General features: G+C 47.0%; 1 protein-coding gene across 1 annotated transcript in view; it reads left to right on the forward strand.

The window, feature by feature from the left end:
* The window catches only part of ephb2b (eph receptor B2b), a gene marked incomplete at its 5' end in the record, with an annotated part of 111479 nt that overhangs the window by 40837 nt on the left and 49440 nt on the right, over positions 1 to 21202 (forward strand). The window contains 2 exons of the mRNA XM_079297056.1: positions 3333 to 3397; positions 14984 to 15668. Coding sequence (XP_079153182.1) covers positions 3333 to 3397; positions 14984 to 15668 — 750 coding nt within the window. The remainder of the gene's footprint in view (positions 1 to 3332; positions 3398 to 14983; positions 15669 to 21202) is intronic.

Genomic DNA, 21202 nt, shown 5'->3' on the forward strand with positions numbered 1-21202 from the left:
TTGTGTGTAAAGTATTGCTGCTGCCTTTGAGCTCCATGCACGGAGGCCGTTCTCCCACGAGCTCCAACAGTTAAAACATTTCATGCATCGCTCTCCAGCGCCACACCAACAATGCAGACACTTCACTGCTGCAAGTTGGATATTGAGAGGCTGCAGTTTGTCATCAGAGCTGAGAGCCCTTGATGTGTCCTCCTGAGTGTCACACGCAAATCCATTGCAGTACAAACAGGTTCACACAGCGCCACACACACACACACACTTCATATAGCACGTGAGCAAAATGCAAGATGTTTTTATATTGGTAACACGATGATTGTCTTTCCAAATGAATAAACTAATCACCGGTAAATAGGTTGTCTTTTGTAGAGCGCAGCTCATAAAATACGTTGCTGATATTGCATCAGCTAATAAAAAGGATATGATTTGTACTTGTTATTATGTATTACTAATTGACTGTCTTTTTTGGTGAAAATAATATGAAACGTTATCAAGACTCAAGTTTGTCAAAACTTTTGCAAGTCCTCGAAATCCCCCAAACTCTTTGCAGGCCGAATGCCGAATCAATTTTACATGCAGCAAATCTTGAACACTCGTGATGCTGCAAAAGCTGCTCACCAAAAATAAAAAGTTCTTTTAGACACTCAAAAGCCGAAAACACACCAGAGAAGCGGCGAAGTGCGGCTTGCGGCGAGCTGCCGTGCTTAAAGTCTGAAACAGTTTGAAACACAGTTAACGCTGTTAAACAAAAGTACTTTTGACCCATCCACCCCCTCTCTACACAGACCTCCACACACATTTTAAACCGATTCATGATACGTCAAAAGCAAAGGTAATCCACGACTAAGTGTGTTTGAAGTTGGGGATAGTTTAACTTTTGGCGGCAAAGTGCGGCCAGACAGTAGCCTACCAGCAGCTAACCGGTACACAGAGTCCTGTGACGTTATTGACCTCAGTTACAAATAATTGAAAACATGGCACCTCGTGTGTTTTCGGCGTTGGGCAGAGGCCGGAGAAAAGCCATAAAAGCCATTATTTTGTCTGGTGTAACGGTTCGAACCTCACAGGGCCTTCCATCTAGCATAAACAATACAGATCGATGACATCTGTTCCTCTGGACCAACATGCAGTGTATTGTCTATTGTGCACACACAGTACAGCATGTAGTGAAAGCGCAGTAGGGACAGTGTGTCCGCACACATGAGCAAAAACTAACATCCACACCCACGAAACGAGACGCAAGTGATTCATGCGTTTGGAATCAGGCGAGCGGCTCCGCGTCCCCGTCTTCAGACTGATTAATGGCCGAGCGCGTCTCGCTGAGCGGCCATGCTCTGGGGTTCGGACTGTGAACGAGCAGGTGGGCCGACGGCGGTGAGATATGTGCCGCTCTGCTCCACGGGAGTTAATGAATCGGTGTGGCCGCCCGGACTGAAGTGGAGACAGCGGGAGGAAGTAAAGTGATCCGTCTTTCAGGGGGTGAGGTGTACTGCTTGTCCGGCGTGTGGGCCGCTGATAGCGGGGGGGGGGGACGGAGCATATGGGGGAGAGGAGCGGGAGAAGACGTAAGGAGAAAGAGGGGACACGCGGTCAAAGAGGAGAAAGAGTGAAGGGGGAGTTATTGAGGAGTACAGGAAGAGGCAGCAGGTAGAAGCAGAAGGAAAAGGTCGGCTTCGGGCACAAAAGAGATAAAGAAGGCCGGGTGTCGCCCACAACACTCCTTAAACCACCACAGAGGGGGTTCATTATTCTCACTTTGCTCCTCCACTAATTATCGTTATCATTATGGGGGATAATTACCATCTCTCTGCCTAACGCCCATGCAGGCTGCTCGGCTCTGAGTCACACACAAGGTTATCAATAGCTGCTCCACTGCAGTCTCGTCTGCCTAATTATACGATTCGGGCTCGCGATAACTGAAAAGGATGTGGAATCTAGTATTATATGCTCTGCGAGTGTAGCGCTGATGAGACGCGGGATAAGTCAGCAGAAGGCCCCCGAAATAACCCGGTGCGTGTGGAGCCTGTTAATTAAATGCCGAGGCTTTTCGCTGGAATATAAATCAGAGGAAATCCAGGCTTGTGAAACAACTGGAAGTCTCTAAAATACCCTTCAAGCTGGCACGGAGCGGCGAACGCACGCGAGCGTTAAACAAAATCCTGTGAGGCGGAACTTCAGATTCTCTATCTTTGAGTCCCTTCACTCACTGCCTGTAATACGTTTCTCCAGAAAGCCTTTTACATATTATCTGATTTCAGGGGGCTCTGTCCCACTTCACTCTGTTCATAATGTCTCAGCAGACTCTGCTGGCTTATGCTGAGTTTCGGAGCCGTGTTTGGGGGGTTTCTAAATCCCTCCGTGGCATTTCGGAGTTGCAGCTGACGCCTCCCGATGAACGCTCTCTCCATCTGCTGCTCTTCAACGCCGGAGCACGGGGACTGACTGACGCAGGGCCTCATCAGCGGGGGGAAATTCATTAGACCTGCCCTCTGTGATGCACACAGGGAGAAGCAGGAGGGAGAGAGGAAGGTGACAGCGCGAATGGTTCAGTAAGCCCATGACAGACGTTTGGGTCGGACTAGGCGGAATGCGTGGCGCGGAGAGGCCTCGTCGTGACGGACAGGAGGCACATTCTCTTTGACCCCAATTACCAGAGGTGTTTCTTTCCACCAGCTAATCCGTGGATCAGTGGCCCCTCCTCTGCACCGGCCTGTTTCCCCCACGAGTCTTATGGACGATGGCATAGCTCTGCGGACTTTTCGTGAAACTACGAGCAGTCTTTCCGTACCGTAGCATATGAATTGTATCCCTTTTTTTGTAGGCCTGCGGCTAATTATCATTTTTCATCATCGATTGCTTTGTCAATACTTTTTTTTTTCAAAAAAAAATCATTTAGGTTATAAAATATCAGAAAATTGTGAGGAATTTCTATTGAAACTTCCCAGAGAGAACAGTACAAAAATCTAAAACGTTTTTAAATTCTATAAAACAACAAAAAAGCAGCAAATAATCTCATTGGCGAAGCTTGAACCAGCATGTTTGCTTAATAAATAACTTTAAAAAATACAGATCTGCTTATATTCTCCTCTTGAAAATGGTCATAAAAAGCTATTGTTTATTATTTTTTTTAACTTGAGCCCTCAGCTGGTTGGTCAGACAAAATGTGAAAATGTACACAGAATGCTCAATAAACATTGCACTATTTTTCTGACAATTCATAAAGTAAACCTTTATTCTGCTGCTCAAAATATTTGTGTTCAACACTGGCTCCGCAGCGATGTTGTCTTGTTGTTGTGGATGATCTGACCTCGGTCTCCCTCTGCTTCTTCCCACAGAGACACTTATGGACTCCACCACGGCCACGGCGGAGCTCGGCTGGACGGTCTACCCCGTGTCAGGGTCCAGCGACAACAGCGTAAGTGACGGCCTCTACATTCACAACCATCATGCAGATTTAATTGAATTATTATCGAAGTAATAACATAATTGCGAGTCATTTTAGAAATGTTTTTACCGCGACAAAGGTGAGGTGTGCGACGGCCCTCTCTTTTGTTCCACATGTGAGTGCAGCTAATGTGTAAATGTGTTCAGTCCCCCATGATGACTTTATTTCTGTGGTTTGGTGGTTTGGTTTTCTCACTCTTAGGTCAGAGATCGACTCATGAGCCGGCCTCGTCCCCGGGGGACTGAGCTCAATTATTCCTCCCAAGAAAAACTGAAGGGGGAAAATCAAACTGCAAAGTCACATCTCAACATGAAGAAGAACACTTTTTTTAATTGGTGCCGAATTTGCCGATACTACCACTTTCTCTCTGTTTTGCATATTACCGTACTTCCACAAAAGCTGGAAATATACCCCGAAATATATAAATATTCCCTCCAAAAAAATGATCCCTATTTTGTACATTTGTAACCTCATGTGAACTTTCTGCTTCACTACAAACACAGTAATAAGGAACAATCGTAAAGCTGAAGCTCAATGCGTGTGTTCACATGCCAGGCTTGAAGCTCTGTGTTATATGGGCCCCGTTGGTGTTTGATGCACAGTATTTCCACACGGTGTGCCAGGGCATCGGCTCCTCCTCGCCACATGCAAGCCAGGCCCACTTCAAGTCGGCCAAAACCAGAGTCTCAGTCTCCTTCACGTCTGTCCTCACCACAAGAGTTAGACTTCTTAGAGCGAGCCCAAAAGAGAGAGAGAGAGAGAGAGAAAAAATGTTGTAGACTTATTTGCTAGTGCATTTAAAAAAAAAAAAAACACCGCCGATTTTATTCAATTATTTATGCTTCTGTGGTCGGCGTTAAAGATGGTTTGCGTTATACTTCATCATGCTGCGTCTTTTTTGAGCTGAAAAGAAAGAAAGCAGAAACTCACAGCATATAGAGCTGCCCTCCGACAGCTCTGTGATACAACTTCAAAGTTGCTCAGCGATAATTTAGAATAACTCCCATCCCTCCCAACCTGAGGGCATGTTGTCTCCTCCCTGCTAATTCCTTACAATCAATAGCAAAGCTAAAGGACGCCTGCTTTCCTCCCCTACTCGCCAGCTCTGGATCCAATTTACACAGAGAGACTCCAAAGACAGTTTACAGCACGTCCTCCTTTCATCTCTGCAGAAAACCTTCGATTCAGCAAAAACAGTCACTCAAACCATATTTCATAATCGGATTTCATACTAACTGGAAACTTCAGACCAGAATACAGTTGAATGCATGCGGGAATCCAGGAAGGTCACTGTTGTGCAGTGAAAAAGCCCCGCTCAACGTCAAACTGAAGGCCTCTTCAAGGATCATCTCCGTGTGGTCGTCCTCCTCCTCCAACTCAAACACATTCACATTTAGTTTGACTGAAAGGCTTATCTTCGAGGACTTTCTTATTTCCGTGCTCCGTTTCCAAAAAAAACACATGCAGTTGCGATATATATCCTTCTCTTTGGGGTGCAATGAAATGCAAACAAGTCCCTAAGCCGGCGGCTTTAGTCAGGTATAGGTCGGGTCTTATCAGCGTGGGCGCTGGAGTTTTTTTACGACGACACGGCAGAAAGTGCAGAGTGGAGATAGCTGGTCCCTGGTGGCCCCGGGGCAACAGGTGTGGAAACAGAGCTTGCTCTGCCTCTCGGTAGAACAGCGAGAGCTGCTTTACAGAAGCTATTGTCTTACACGCACATATATGCGCGGCTTCGTGGGCTTAGCCGGTGGATCAGTGACGTCCAGCAGAGCGCCCAACCAGCAGTTGGCTTTCACTGCTCTGTGCGGCTTCATGAAATATATCCTAACTCGACACGCGATACTTTGAGACACGGTGGAAGGCCAGTCGAGTAACAGTGTGATATTAAGTCAGAAATGTTATGGCAGTTGGTGTTATTCCACTCTATTATTTTAATATCGCCTACAGGTCTCATCACCAACTTAAGAGGGGCGGCCAGGCATCAGCCTTCGGTCGCTGAAATATGGTCATTTTGAGTTGTTGGAATGCTATGCAGTTATATATTAATAATGAAACTGCACTGTAAAATAACAGCTTTATTACAGTAACTGAACAAACCCAACAGTATCCTTTCCAGCCCAGCTTTAAGATGCCCAACACTTCCCGATTTATAGATTTGTGGGGTACACATTTAGCTTTTTGCCCTATGTTACAGAAACACAAGAATCGGTGGCCAATTAGTGTTTGCCAATGGCAAGCAGGCAAGTGGAACCCCTCAGAGCACAGCGATAAAATCAACCTCCTACAGCAGCTTTTCAGAAGGGATCCAGTTAAACTGCTGTCAATCAACTTGTATAACCCTCCGTGTGTACAGCGAGGCAGTTCCTTCCTTTTAATCATGCGCAGTGACAGCCAGACTCGCGTTGTCCCTGAGCCAGACAAGCAAAGACGTCTTCATTACTCTCGATACCGCAGCCGACAACACAGACAAGCAACGTAATATTTACCAAAGCACAGTCTTAACCCGGGGCGCTTCAGGAAGTTTGAACGTTGTGAGAACTCACGTATCGCATGCCCCACTCCACCCACACAGAGGAAGCGGTGCAGTCAGTGCAGTCGGACATTTAGACATGTGTCTCAGGGCGACTCAAGCCCATTTGCATGCATGCACAATAATTATATAACAATGCTGATATGTGTTCTGGTTCTACAGCCATTGACCAGCAGAATCCTTTGAAGAAGTAGTTTTAAGAAGATAAAAAACTACTATTGCTCTGCATATTTGCAGAGAAACTGGAGCGCACTCTAATGCATGCCGGCTAGCTGGAGCGGGGGTTAAGTGGTCAACGAGTCCCCTCTCGAGTGGAGCTGAGAGACGTGTGAACATCAGGTCGGACCTCCTGACCTGAAGTACTGACAACAGCAGAGATAGACTCACGGCCACAGGGAGCACAAGGAGCTATACCGCGCAGGGAAAAGCACCGAGGTCTCCTGCATAATGCGGCGGACATAATGAGGTGGTGTGTGTTATCATTATGGATGTGTCATAATGTGCTGTACCAGGATATAGCTTGTGTCACTTGGGGACACGCCATGCAGCAGAAGTTCTGCAGGAAGGCAAAAACACTGCAAATCACTTCCTCGTTAGGGAACAAAGTTTAAATTCCTCTGGAATAAGATTGAGATTGTTTACGTGTAAGCGTGGGGTTGTGCAGCAGACCGACAGCATGCTTATTTGTTCACGTAGCCTTTCGTGTCCTTTACAAGTCATTTGTTGAACCTATTTCATTGCATTGGACTCGCTGGGGCTTAAAGTGACCACTAATTTGTGACCGTGACATTGATTCACAATTAAACGCAGAGAAACACACAAACATAATCCATATGGAACTTTGTGCAATGGGGGGGGGGGTAAAGTATTGAATTGTTCTTCTAGTTTCACATGTTGTGCATTAGTAGTGGACAGTGGTAATTGGAGCTGACTGCAACACACAGTTCTACTTAAGTCTGTGTGTGTGTTTGTGAGACAGAGTCTCTCCTCTCCACGATAGGCCCGGTCTCCAGCAGGATTCGGCTCCCATGGCCTCTCTCTCTCTCTCTCTCTCTCTCTCTCTCTCTCTCTCTCTCTCTCTCGTAATTTAATGCAGAGAGCGGGGTGTCATCTGTCCCCTGTCCCTCTCGGGGAGGCTCTCTTGCTCTTGACAGATTTCCCACAACTGCAAATGGGGCGACTGTGCCGCCGGGAGTTTTCCACCGGCTCTCACTCCCCGCTTTCCTGTGAATAATTTATTTACTTGTGTCAGTGACGGAGCGGTGATTCGCAATGCGGCTCCGGACCGTGAAGCTAGTTCAGGTTAACTCAAACACTGTGATGACACGACATGATAAGTACTCAGCTCATGGCATGTCAAAACAAAGAAATCTCGGATTGTTCTGACAGCGCGTTTACACCGCTACTCGACTCGCGCGTCGCAATGTTCTGACCGGTTGTGGGTCGTAGGACCGGCTGTTTCCTACTTCTTTGTTGGAGTAAGTAGACCCTTTTACAGTTTAATGACGTGTGTAAGTGTGCGCACGCAGTTTGGCAACGTAAGCGCGACAGCGTTAAATAGCTTGTTGAGCTACGACAGGGCATGAACCACCAAAGAATGCAACCTAATGCAACCTAAACAAACAGTGAGCGGGTAGAATACATTAGCAAGGAGTCCAATGCGGCCAGATATGTACACTTAGCGTGTACCGTTACACCAACCAGACATTACAGGCATACAACTCACTAGACGCCTGCACCTACGTTATCTGTGGTGAGTTCATTCAGTTTGAAAATGGCCGCTACAGACACAAGCAATTAGTCCAGCGGTACTCAACCTGTTCAATAGCTTGCTGCCGTAGTTGCAGACGGTGTTTCGGTTTAACAGGTGACCTTGTTAACCGGTGACTCTCAGCTGTCGATAACACCAACAGAACATAGGCGTCCGCGTAAAAGCCTTCAATGAATTTGAAACCACCTTTAGTGGTCACATCACATCAAAATATTAATCTCCAACCGATCTGCAATTTTATTCCATACAGCACCATTTTTTTAAACTATTTTCTCCCAAAATCTGGACATTGTATTTATATATGAGAGACCTACACAAACACACACATTTAAGTTGAAATGATGAACCCTACCAACCAACTTGGGGTAAAACTACAGAAAAAGAGCTTACAGAGACTTCAAGTAGCTTACAATGACGCCATGAGAATACTTTTGAAGAGACCGAGATGGAGTAGTGCTAGTGAAATGTTTGTGGCTGCACGAGTCAATACTTTCCAAACTGTGTTAAGAAATCTCACGTATAAATTCATCTGTCGACTGAATGACTGAAAATGAGATCATAGTTGTTTTAACCAATATAAGGTTTCGTACCACACTTTAGTCCCAGCTGTGGCGACATTGGTACAGCTGTCTCTTGGTAGGGCATTGCTAGGCCTCCGTACTTTTATTGTTTGTGTCTGTCTTTTTATGTATTTGTCTCTATGGACCCTGAGTCTGAAATAAAGTCTATCTATCTTCCACCAATGTTGCTCATTAGTAATAAACTTAACAAAATCTGTCAGTCAGAGGTAGAGTAAGGCGGGTCTTTGTGGAAAAAAAATCAATCAAACCACCATGAATAACAAAACTGCCAATGGCTGTGAACAAAGTCATTTGGCATGCAGATGGGAGCACACTTCAACATTTTCAAAAACTCTCTGATACACTTATTGCTAGCGTGCCATTGGTTAAGCTGCCACAGGCCAATGGTGGCATGCGCGCCTCAGCCTGCCTACCTCAAATGTACGCCAACCACTTATATAAGTTTCTACGAGCAACCACGGAGATGCATTTGGCTGACAGTCACTCGTTGAACCAGCCTCCGTGCTCGGAAACGGTCGGGATCCTCTCGGAGTTCTGCAGAACTTGAGTCTGCTGTTGGAATATTGATTCTGACAAGCGAACATGCAACAACCAGACATGTGTTGTCAACATTTAAAGCTTGCTAAATCGCCACTTCTGTTGCCAACATTTTGATGGCGATGCCTACAGACCCTTAGTCTATTGGCTGCCATATTATAGTGTCATTTGTTCGTTTTCAACAGTTTTACAGTCATTCAAACAGTAACGTCCGTCAACAACTCTTCCACTTGCGCTTGCCAAGCAGATCTATTTACGAAAAAATAAAATTGACAGGTCGTTGAAAACCAGTGTCACTGAAGAGTGTAATTGTGGTCGACCATTTGCAGCCAACGAACTTGTTGACCGTCTGCTCGCTGGCTGCAGTTTTGCTGGTCGCACAGATGCATAGGAAATTGAGAATTCTGACAGCTTGATTGTGTTGCATGCAGTATGAACGCACACAGTAAAAGCACAGTAGTCCCAACAGAGCAATATAACGGACGACACATCAAAATCCATACACACACATCTGTCTGCAGACTGTTGGCTGCTGATGCTCGCATGACCGTCCTTGAAAGTGGATATCGTTCGACATGAAGTCAAATATCAAGGTTTCTTTCTCAGTTTTAAATGAGGATTTTTTTACGCTTTTATCTGGATTAACGGTTGGAAGTGGCTGTTAAGGCTCTAACTATAGTTAGAGTCTATATACAAATGCATGAATGATGTGTTGTTCCTTACCGTGTACCAATTAGGATTCAAATGTTGGTTAAAAATCGTACCTAATGTTGGCTAAAATCAGTCTTCGGAGACTGGCCTCAGCTATAGAGGTAACTCCAGTCTATAATTCAGGCTTTACAGATAAAGCAGAGACCATACTGTCATGGAGACGTATGGATTGCAGGTCAGCTGAACTTTCCTCTCTCTCTCTCCCAGAGCGGCAGAGGAGATATCGATTCCGAAGCTCATTCACAGTGAGCGTCGCTGAACTTCAGCGCCTCCTCGCACAACTCCAGAGGAAGAGAGGAGCAGCTTGACATATGGTCGTAGTCGAACCACCACGATCTATCCTTGCGTCGGACAGGCTGTCTTTGTCTCTCAACGTAATGTAAACTATAGACACACCACAGAGGACCCAAGGCTGGTGTGAGAAAGTAGTTTCATTAAGAAGAGATGGTGTGGCAACATCTGTAACGGTTAGGAATCGGCTGAATTGGCAAGACGATCAAAGTGCAGGAATTAGTTTTGGGAACAATGAAGGGCAGCTGCATGTTCCTGCTTGATCTAAACAGCAGGTGTGCACTCTTAGAGAGATTCAGAGTGCATTGTCTATGGAAACCATTGGCTATCAAGAAAATTAATAGAACAGCATTACTCTCCAGTGACAGTTCTTTCCAAATGGCTTGTGTCCAAACGGCATTAAACATCACATGCAGGTGTGTTCCCAGTGTTTGTAACACCCAGCAGGTTAAACCACAACCCTGGCAATCATTTGCCGACACTATTGGACCCAGGCTTATTGCAATTAAATCATGAAACAATGTCTTTTTGTTTGGAGCCAGCCACGCGTTCGGTTTCACACCATCGATTTATTTTGTATTTATCGTAAGAGTTTGTTTCTGTGTTCCCCAGAGGAAGGAGGCACATTCATTCACTGTACCATGAAAAACACATTTCTTCTGATTTACCTTGAAGTCTTATGTCTCGGGAACTTTCCCGAATGCAAATGAGCTTTTGATAATATTTGGAATGCCTTTTGGTTCTGAAGAAAATTCCTTTTGATCATCCTGCCATTAAACATCTTATTTATTTTGTGTTGTGGCGGGGCACTAGTCAGTGCACTCAGCCCTATGGCTGTTGATTTCCACACTCGGAGAACAAGAAAAACAGCATTATGCCAAATGTAACAGGATCCGGAGAGCTTTTTGTTTCCGTCGTCATCCGAGGGCAGCTCGTCGCCTTCGACTAATCCATCTTGACATCCACCGCCAGGGTTACCTCCACCTCCTATGCCTAAAACACATGACCACCCTTTTTGCAGCACTCTCAGTCAAGAGCCGGGGGAAAGAGCTGTGAAAATGAAGACGTTTCTTCTAATTTCACACTCGGCGCTTGATCGTTGGCCGTGATGAAAGCGGGGCAAAGAGGCCATGACAGGACAAAAAGGGGCCCTCCATCAAAACACATTTTGTTTGGGGTCTTTTTTAGCCCGGATCAACCCTTCCCTCCCCCCCCCCCTCCCCCCCCCCTCCCCCCCCCCCCTCCCCCCCACATCACTGCCAACACTTCCCCCTGTCTGCGTCACTCATTAGGAGTAACCCCCACCTGTCTCCGCATTCATTTTATTAAACTGCGATTGTCCGACCCCTCCGCGCTCAGTGGGAGTGGACTGCCCGCTCTTGTTTAATTGGCCCACCGCCCCCCACTGCTCCTCAACAAGTGGGAAGGTCAATGGCTGCTCCTGACCTGCGATGATGACGTCTGCCAGTACGGGCCAAAAGACAGATCCATCCTTAAAGCACACCACCAATAAGCTGTCGCTTGCACACATTTACTAGTTTTAAAGCCACTAGACAGTAAATCACTGCACTGCACTCTGATATAACATAGAAAATACTCTCGATGGTGTTTTTGCAATCTTCAACTGTGCTCATTAGGAAGAAAAGCCCAGTTTTCATAAGTGAGATGCAGATAAAACGCTTCTTTCTATTTACTCTCATTATTGTTATTTTTGGCTGCACATCAGTCTTTTCTGTTTTGGTTGGCTCTTGTGGTGGTTTGAGTTTAGGTTTGGGTCAAGCCGAGCGTCACACTATAGCTCTGATTAATTAGGACATGGGAATTAAGGACCAAAGCTGTTCTAATTCGTCAGAAAGTGTTTGATGGAATGTCGGTTTGTAACAGAAAGGGTGACTTTCTTCTCCCAACCTGTCAAAATCCTCTCTAAGTGGCACTCATTTGAGAAATTATGTCAGCTGTGAAGTGAAGAGTGAAGGGAGGGGGAGCAGCATTGGAGCCGGAGACACCAACAGACTACAGAAGTACAGTGCACTGGCCACAACAGACTGTAGAACATCTCCAGCATCTTGCTGCACACGTTGAAGGATCGAAGTTTCCTCAAGAAGAAGAGTCGACTCATCCCCTTCTTGTACACAGCGTTGATGTTGGTCTTCCAGTTCAGTCTGCTGTCGATGGAGACACCCAGGTACTTGTACTCCTCCACCATGTCCACATCCTCTCCCAGAACTCTCAGCGGTTGTGGAGCCGTCGTCTTCCTCCTGAAGTCGACCACCATCTCTCTGGTCTTGGCCACGTTCAGACGCAGGTGATTTCTACCGGCCCACTCCACAAAGTCATCCACTACTGCCCTGTACTCCTCCTCCCGTCCGTCCCTTATACACCCGACCACTGCAGAGTCATCAGAGAACTTCTGCAGATGGCATGACACCGAGTTGTACTGGAAGTCAGTGGTGTACAAGGTGAACAGGAAGGGAGACAGAACAGTTCCCTGTGGGGCTCCAATATCACTGACCACCGTATCAGACAGCACACGGCCCAGTTGGACAAACTGTGATCTGCCTGTGAGGTAGTCAGTGATCCAGGAGACGGTGGATGCGTTCACCCCCACCACCCGCAGCTTCTCACTCAGCAGCACTGGTTGGATGGTGTTGAATGCACTGGAGAAATCAAAGAAAGTGATTCTCACAGAGCCACCGGATCCATCCAGGTGCGACTGAGCTCGTTGCAGCAGGTAGATGATGGCGTCGTCCACAGCCCACATGAGGTTGGTATTCAAATTGCAGAGGGTCCAGTGAGGATTTCACCTGTGGCCGGAGGCGGGCCAAGACCAGCCTCTCCAGCACCTTCATCACATGGGATGTGAGGGCAACTGGTCGGTAGTCATTGAGGCCAGATGGTGTCGTCTTCTTCGGTACAGGAACCAGGCACGACGTCTTCCTCCTGGGACTTCCTCCTGCTTCAGGCTCAGGTTGAAGAGGTGTTGAAGGACATTCGACAGCTGGATGGCGCAGGTCTTCAGGACCCTGGGGCTGATGCCATCAGGTCCAGCAGCCTTGCCTTGGTGGAGTCTCTCCAGCTGTCTTCTCACCTGGCCAGTCGTCACAGAGAGGGGGGGGGGAGGGGGGTCATAGTGTTGGTGGTGGCAGAGCCCTTAGAAGTGGAGGGCTCTGAGTCCATGCAGCTCACCAGGGGGGACAGAGGGGGAAGTGTGGTGTGTGGAGGAGACAGATGAGGGCTGTGAGCTAAACCTATTGAAGTGACAGTTTAGCTCGTTGGCCCTCTCCAGGGAGCCCCCTGGTTGTCTGCCTCCCACCTTGAAGCCGGTTATCTGCTTCCTCCCTGACCACACCTCCTTCACGTTGTTCTGCTGGAGTTTGGCCTCTAGCTTCCTCCTGTAGGTGTCCTTGCACTCCCTGAGCTTCACCCTCAGGTCACGCTGGACTGTCCTTACATGACGACCTGTGTGATATGATGATGTCTGTTTAGTGTGACTTTGGTTGTGGAACATTCATGTCGTGTGTCCTCAGTGCTTCACTGCAGTGAGAGGAGCTTTCACTTGCGTGTCAGTAACCCATTACAGTGCGTGCTATGACTGTGTCCTAATAAGACCACAATTCTGCTCTGTTCAAGTGACTCATTGTCACGTTTCTCCAGTTTTCCATAAAGCATTACAAGATGTGAATGTTTTCCTTAGTGAGAGGGTAAACATCAGAGCTCTCTGCCTCTACAAAGCAGGGGTTACATTTTGTAACATCCCAAAATGCAATAAACCAGGCGGCAGCCTCCGGGTCTGAAAAGGGAAGCAAATGCAGAAGTGCCTGAAACTTGCATTCTCTCGAATGACCATCAGGGGGCGACTCCTCTGGTTGTATAGAAGTCTTTGAGAAAATGACTACTTCTCTCTTGATTTATTCCCTCAGTAAACATTGTAAACATGAGTTTATGGTCTCAATCTCTAGTTTCAAGTCTTCATAAATACAGCATGATGTTCATTTTGTAAATTATGGTCCATTTAGTGTCAAACAGACCATAAAGCAGGGGATGCTTTAGGGCGGGGCTACACGGTGATTGACAGGCAGCTATGTCCGTTCTGGGAGCTGTGCAATCTTTTCGTCTTACAGCTTTAACCCCAACACAGTGCGTTTTAAAGTCAATGAAAAACAATTGAACTTTTTCGGTCGCCTAAAAATGTCTTATTCAGGGTTCGGTTGTCCTTGGCTCCACCCTCTTGTGCCACTTCTGTTTGTAAAAAGTCAAGATGGCGACGGACAAAATGCGATCTTGAGGCTTCAAAACAGTAGTCCACAAACCAATGGGTGACATCACTGTGACTGCATTGGTGACAACCATTATTGCAGCTGCACATCTTAGAGGATCGGAAAAAAAGCCAATGTGATTGATGCTGTAAATCGGGTCTGAAGTGACTTGATAATGCCTTACCTGTCACAGTATACACGGTACAACGTGTCAGGTAACAGATGGCACACAGTTCAGACTCCCACTCATTCTGTAATCACAGAGCAGCTGTTCATGGATAAATGTACCTGTTGGAAGTCATTTTACACATAATCCACAAGTAGTGAACCCTAATCTGTTACATCTCACTAAAATACACCACTCTGACTATTATGGATATGTAAATACACCATATTTAACTGGAAGAGTAAGTAAGCTGTGAGTATAGTTGGTATAATACAAGTACTACCCTAAGACATGGAAGGACATGCTGGAAGGCTGCTTCTCATTTGTTCCTTTCGACTCGTCTAATTCATCCATGTCAATTGGTTTAGTGGAGATATTTTGTGTCTTTGCACCATGTAATCAAATCAATCAAAACATTGCTTGAGCTGCTTACTCCCAGTAATCAAAGTATGACAAAATATGCATGAAAACATTCTCGTTATTGCTGAAAAAATAGGTACCAGCGGGGGATTTATGGCAGTTTGTATTAATAGAAAGCACACACAGACCATTTACTGCTTTACAGCTGAATTGCACCTAATTGAGTGAATCGGGTTCACTTTGTGCCGCAATTACCAATTTTTTTTTAAAATTCTATATTTAAGTCAATTACAAAATAGTTATATGTTAACTCCTGGTTTCTGTCTTTCCAACAGTGGGAGGAGGTGAGCGGGTACGATGAAAACATGAACACCATCCGGACGTACCAGGTTTGCAATGTTTTCGACAACAATCAGAACAACTGGGTACGGACAAAGTACATCCGGCGCCGCGGTGCTCAGCGGATCCACGTGGAGATGAAGTTCTCGGTGAGGGACTGCAGCAGCATTCCCAACGTGCCGGGCTCCTGCAAAGAGACGTTCAACCTCTATTACTACGAATCAGACGGCGACACAGCCACCAGAACCTCGCCGGCTTGGATGGAGAACCCCTGGATCAAAGTGGACACCATCGCAGCGGACGAGAGCTTCTCCCAGGTGGACCTCGGGGGCCGAGTGATGAAGATCAACACAGAGGTCCGGAGCTTCGGCCCCGTGTCCCGAAACGGCTTCTACCTGGCCTTCCAGGACTATGGCGGCTGCATGTCGCTCATCGCCGTCCGCGTCTTTTACCGGAAGTGCCCGCGCATCATCACCAACGGCGCCTCGTTCCAAGAGACGCTCTCCGGAGCGGAGAGCACCTCCCTCGTGGCCGCGAGAGGAGTTTGCATCCCCAACGCAGAAGAGGTGGACGTGCCCATTAAGCTGTACTGCAACGGAGACGGAGAGTGGATGGTGCCCATCGGGCGCTGTATGTGCAAGGCTGGGAACGAGGCGGTGGAGAACGGGACTGTTTGTCGAGGTATGTTTTGCTCTCGTAATGTTTTCATCAGATCTGCTAATCCTTATGAGTCAGTCCGCTCTGATCCAAACACTCAAGGGTACGATCCACACAGTGTTTATTCCTCACTGTAAGCTGCAGGCAGCTATTCAATCCCATTCAATTGATGGTTTAAGCCAGCGATCCATGGTCATGTATTCAGAAAAACATGATGGAAAGGTATAGACATTCTGTGCATAGATTATTTAACTGGAGCTGCCATATTTCCATAAAAGATGATCAGCACCCCTTTCTGTTTATCTTCCACTGCTGAATATTGCTATTCACATGATAGTTTGATCTGAAAAATATCCAGCTGCCTTTTGAAGTGGTGATTGCAGAACATCCGTCATAAACGGATGGGAGTCGCTCAGAAATATTTATTTGATTTATTACTTTCCTTCGTGTGAACCTTGAAGCACATCTACAATTGAACCTCCAGCCCAGTCAATAATATGCAACCAGCAGCTCCATAGCCTGTCTCCACACATTCTGAATCAGAATCAGAACCGTTTATTGCCAAGCAAGTTTTCACCTGCAAGGAATTTGTCGTGGCGGAAGGTGCATAACATTCAACAACAAACAATAACATTTAACTATCAAAATAACATTTAACTGTCAAATAACACTTAACTATCAAAATAACACTTAACTGTCAAATAACACTTCACTGTCAAATAACACTTAACTATCGAAAACAGTCAGCACAGTGCAGGAAATAGAAACATATTTGAAATGTACAATAATATATGGAATATAGGATATGGAATAAAGTGCACACAAAAACAGATAACAGGACCGTAAACCAAGTGAAGTGTATGAATGTTAAAAGTGACGAGTGTGTTTAAGTAGAGAGACAGGGATGTGCAGGGGAGAGACCAGAGCACTCGTATGTAGAGTCTGTAGACAAAGGGACTACGTTTTGGTGTCGCAAGCATTCTGGTTTCCGTTTGTAGCCCGAGTAGTGTAGACCAATCACGTTCGAGCAGGCTTTGGGCAAATGCAGGAAAACAGTCTGTGCGGAACGCATTGGCCGAAATGCAATCTGGGCGATGATTTTGCTTTTCACCGGTTTCACATTAGCGTGTATACTGGCTACTGGTGAAACAACTCGGTCGTACATATTGTTGCTCACATCTCAAGTCGCTAATAGGACTTCAGAGCGTGATGTGTGCACGGATACACCAGAACCCCAGACATATTGCATCTTGCCCCCAGAGGCTCCTTCTTCAGATCGATGTGTGATTGGAGGCGTGTGCTTGTGTTCATGCCAACTGGCAAAAAAGGGGCTGTGGCAGAGAGAGTGGCCTGAAACAAAAAGTTACGTAAAGTTGCTCTTTCATTAGCGACAGATTGCCCCGCCCTCTGTCATAACTCATGAGCGGCTTGTCGTAGACAACCTCTTTCATTGATGTGGTTTAGCCCTGCCCCTGTACTTAAACCACGCCCCCTCCATTACTCGTCCTCCTCGTAGACTCTGGTGAGAGGCATCATTGGGCTCAGCAGAGAGGTCCTTTTTTTAAAGGTTCAGGGTCTGTGAGAATGTGTGTATGTGTGAGAGCATGCATGACGTAGATGCGCGTACTTGGTAGCGGCACTTGTTTTCATCGTAAAAAAGGAAAAATGAAAATGTTTCAGCCTACAGAGGAACCCATGCTTTACAGAAATTCAAAAGAAAATAAGAGCAGCAATTTTGGAGCTGTAAAATGTCCGTGCTGATCTTTTGTTAATAGAAAGCCTCCTTCCACCCAAGAGGACAAAGAGGATCTTTTTGCAAAATTGCCCGCATTTTCCCACAGATTGGAATCCCTCACTGGCAAAATCGATTCGGGCTTTTCAAAACATCAATGTGCCCAGCGGTTACCTGTGCCGTGCCCTATCCGCCGTCTGGCAGGTGGTATTTGGCCAACGTGCTCGGGGATCTCGATCACAGGGAAACAGCACGGCAGCGCGTCGCCTGCCGACTGGAGCCGTGCTGCTCCAGCCCTCTACAACAAACCACCCACCTGCGTTTCATCGCTGCCTCTCTTATGTGCGCCTGTAATTACAACACATCCCCCAGTGTGTGTGTGTGTGCTGGGAGGAGATGCAGCGTGATGGGTGCTGCCTCCCAAACAGTTGCCAGGCTCCGCTCAATGACTGCTAATGAGGACAGACGCCGGCTCCTCCTGAAGGACTACAGGCCAACGGGAGGCCGCGTGTAGACGGCTACTCTGCTGTAGCGCGTTATCACACAAATCTGCCTGTGTTTTGACCCACGTGTAATTCAATGCGTGTGGTGGATTGGAACATCTCGGGGGTGTCCTCTCGGTCACGGCGTTTTTGTGCTAAACGGGATTACACAATTGAATGCTGTCAGATTAATGGAGAAAGCATGTCGATTCGTTTATATCCTGGCGCAGCTGGGCATGGGAAGTCACCTTCTGTTCCTGGCCGCCATCAGGTTCATATCTTCTCACCTGCTGTACACTGGCTTTGTTCCCCAAAGTCCACCAGAAGAGAAGCTCTGTCCCCTCTGCATCAGGCACAGCGCTCATGGACCCTGAGGGAAGCACGGAGCTCTCTCTCCGTCACTCGGTCTTCCCCGTTCACGTGACACGCCGACTGAATATTAAAGTTTCATGAGAAAGAATGCATTATCAGAGAGTGCAGCCGTGGAATGCAGCACAACGCTGTGCACGGAGATGGATTTTATGGCTCCATGCAATAGTTATGAGCTTCAGCGCAAACAAACGGGGAAGTGTGTATTTTACCCAGAAGGAAAATAAAAGCATGACCGTTGAAGAGGATATCATTCTACGGGTACCCCGTTGTTCAGAAGCCCTTCTCTTTGACGGAAGGCCGCCACCAGTTGGACTGCTCGCTATAGTCATCTTCCTAAACACTGAAAGCTGATATCGCCACTTGAAACTGTGGTCAGCCGCCGCCTTTCAACTGCCAGAAGTCGGATAATGAATTGATCTATGAAAGATGCGCCTTTGCCTGCCGATATTATGGGGTGATGAATTGATTTGTGAGAGGTGCCCTCGGAGGGTTTGTGCACTATCCTCTTTCATAGCCGGATTATGGAGCCACAGAGACGGCGTTAAAGCACCCAAGATGAAAGAAGCTATTTGTGTCGTGATATTAAGGACGCAACCAGCGCTTTGTTCCAACATCCCCGCAACTAAACGTGTAATTACGCATGTAACAATTAAATCCTTGGCAGGGATCCCGGGCAAATAATTACGCTGTCATGAAATGTGTCAAAATATTGACAGCAGAAAGGGGGGGGGGGGGGTGCTTCCATCAAATTGCTGAGGCCTTTTTGTGCTCCTGCGATTGTCTCACAAGTGAGATTCAGTTTCAGTACGATGTGCTGGGAGTGGAGGAACCGCACCGGGGCTGTTCATGCAGAGACGGCCTTGGAGAGAGAGATCCCTCTCTCCAGCGGGGCACAATGAGAGCCATGTTCCCTTAACAACACCCATGTGTGCGCCTCACAGTAATCTGATCATCTAACCCCCACGCTATTGTGAGTTCAAGGGGTCTCGTCGGCGGGAGCGTGGCTCGTGTTAAAGAGCAGCGACGGTTCAAACGGAGACGATCTTTGTCGTCGTGCTTCTTTTGTTTTGTTGTGACGGAGTTCGGTAAAGGAAAAGAAAACAGAGTAAAACAAGCAGCGCAGCTTGTGCCTGGGACTCATAGGGAGAATAGTCAACATGGAACATCACACAGCATGACGGCGGTTAAAATAAATAAATAAAGTGCAACTGTTATATATTCTGCACGCTCCTCCACTTGTGGAGTCCAGTGGATAACAATGTGAGGAATGATCGTTGTTGACTGTGAGACCAACAGCCTGAGAGAGAGGAACTCTTAGCGTTCTTATGGTTCTTATTAAGGAAGACTGAGTGTTTCTGTTCACAATGAACCGCATCCTCACCTGCATTTGTCTCACAAAGACGCACATGCGAAGCCTTCACACTCAGAGGCTGATATACAGTGTATGTACTGTAAAAGGGACACGGCTAGTTGTACAGAACATGATCGACAGGCCCCACAGCAAGTCAGTAAGTCACATGATTGAAAAGCATTTTTGGGTCACAGCGTGTATGACTTGGAAGAACAGTTAGACAGTCAGCGGTGGGAAGTGGCTGCTTAGGAAGCGAGGCTCCTGCAGTTATACCCAGAGCAATTAGATTAAGGAGGAAAAGCATCAGCAATTCTCCGGCTAAATGTGGTTGTAGATAAAGAGAGGGGGGAGGATCAAGTGCAAAAGGTGGGTGCCGGGAAGGATTGACATGATTGCATGGCAAAGAGGAGGGGAGGAGAGGAAGTCAATGAGTCCCCCTAACCCACTGTCAGAATCCCAATTCTTGCAATCTCTTCGCCTGGAGAGGGTTTACGGGTGGAAATCAGCGTAGCGCAGACAAATCCACGGCGCTGCCTTTATTTCCCAGGGTGCCGCTGTCTTTAATGGCAGCTCTAATTGACTAACGGAGCACGGGGAGGGGGGGGGCAAACACGCTGATGACTGGACGACTGTCCTCTGTGCCCGGAAAACAAGGCGCAAAGCAAAACAAAACAAACACCACCACCACCCCCCCTCCCCCCCACCACCCCACCTCAAGGCTTTTTGCTGCATTGTGCAAACAAAGATGAAGCCAGGTTCACATTGGGCTGCAGAGCGAGAGAGAGAGAGAGAGCAAAATGTCAACAGTCTGCCTGCCTCCACAATAGGCCTCCACACAATATTATGTTAAAGTAAAAGCCACACTTATTCCCTGAGATTGATGGCTGCTGTTAGGGGCCGTTTCGTCGAGCACAAGGAATACAAATGATCGTCTGAGCAGATGTTCATCGCTGCAACATTTGTCTGTTAAATGGCATCGCAGACAATAGGCCTTCATTTCTGAACCATAGGCAATATCACTAGATTTCCATTACTGATATTTTCATGTGTGTGGCTGATGTAACAGCAGGATGCAAACAGGCGAGCTGTAAGACGTGTCATTCTGTCCGCAGAGGCCCCAGGGAGCATTCGGGGGCCTCTATTCCCTCTTCCCCACTGTGATTGGATTTCAGCATGGCCAGGTGCTTTTTTTTTTTTTTTTTCCACCGGTCTTCTTTTCCTCTGTCTGTTCTGCACCCTGCACTCATCCGTGCAGCAGGAGAGAGGGAATAAAAAGAGTGTGGTGGGTGGGCTCTAATGAGAGGAAGGGGGAAGTCTAATGAAAAAAACCACTGTACAATACAGCCCTTCTAATATACATTACAGTACAGCGAGTGCACGGATCACGTTACACTGCATGGGCACGTATATATATACGCACGGCTGTGTGCCCACATCCACTTCATCATCCTCATTTTTCACAGCACATTCATCATACGCCGACGTGATAACGTGACCTGCGATCCCCGTGAATCTCCCAAACTCAAAAGGTCACGGCCCCCCTAAGCCTGTAAACGTTTTCCACATGTTCTAGCACATGTCGGCCCCTGCTCCATATGCCCCCTCTGTCACATTCCTCATT

The sequence above is a fragment of the Melanostigma gelatinosum genome (assembly GCF_949748355.1).
Source record: "Melanostigma gelatinosum genome assembly, chromosome: 3".
Classification (NCBI taxonomy): domain Eukaryota; kingdom Metazoa; phylum Chordata; class Actinopteri; order Perciformes; family Zoarcidae; genus Melanostigma; species Melanostigma gelatinosum.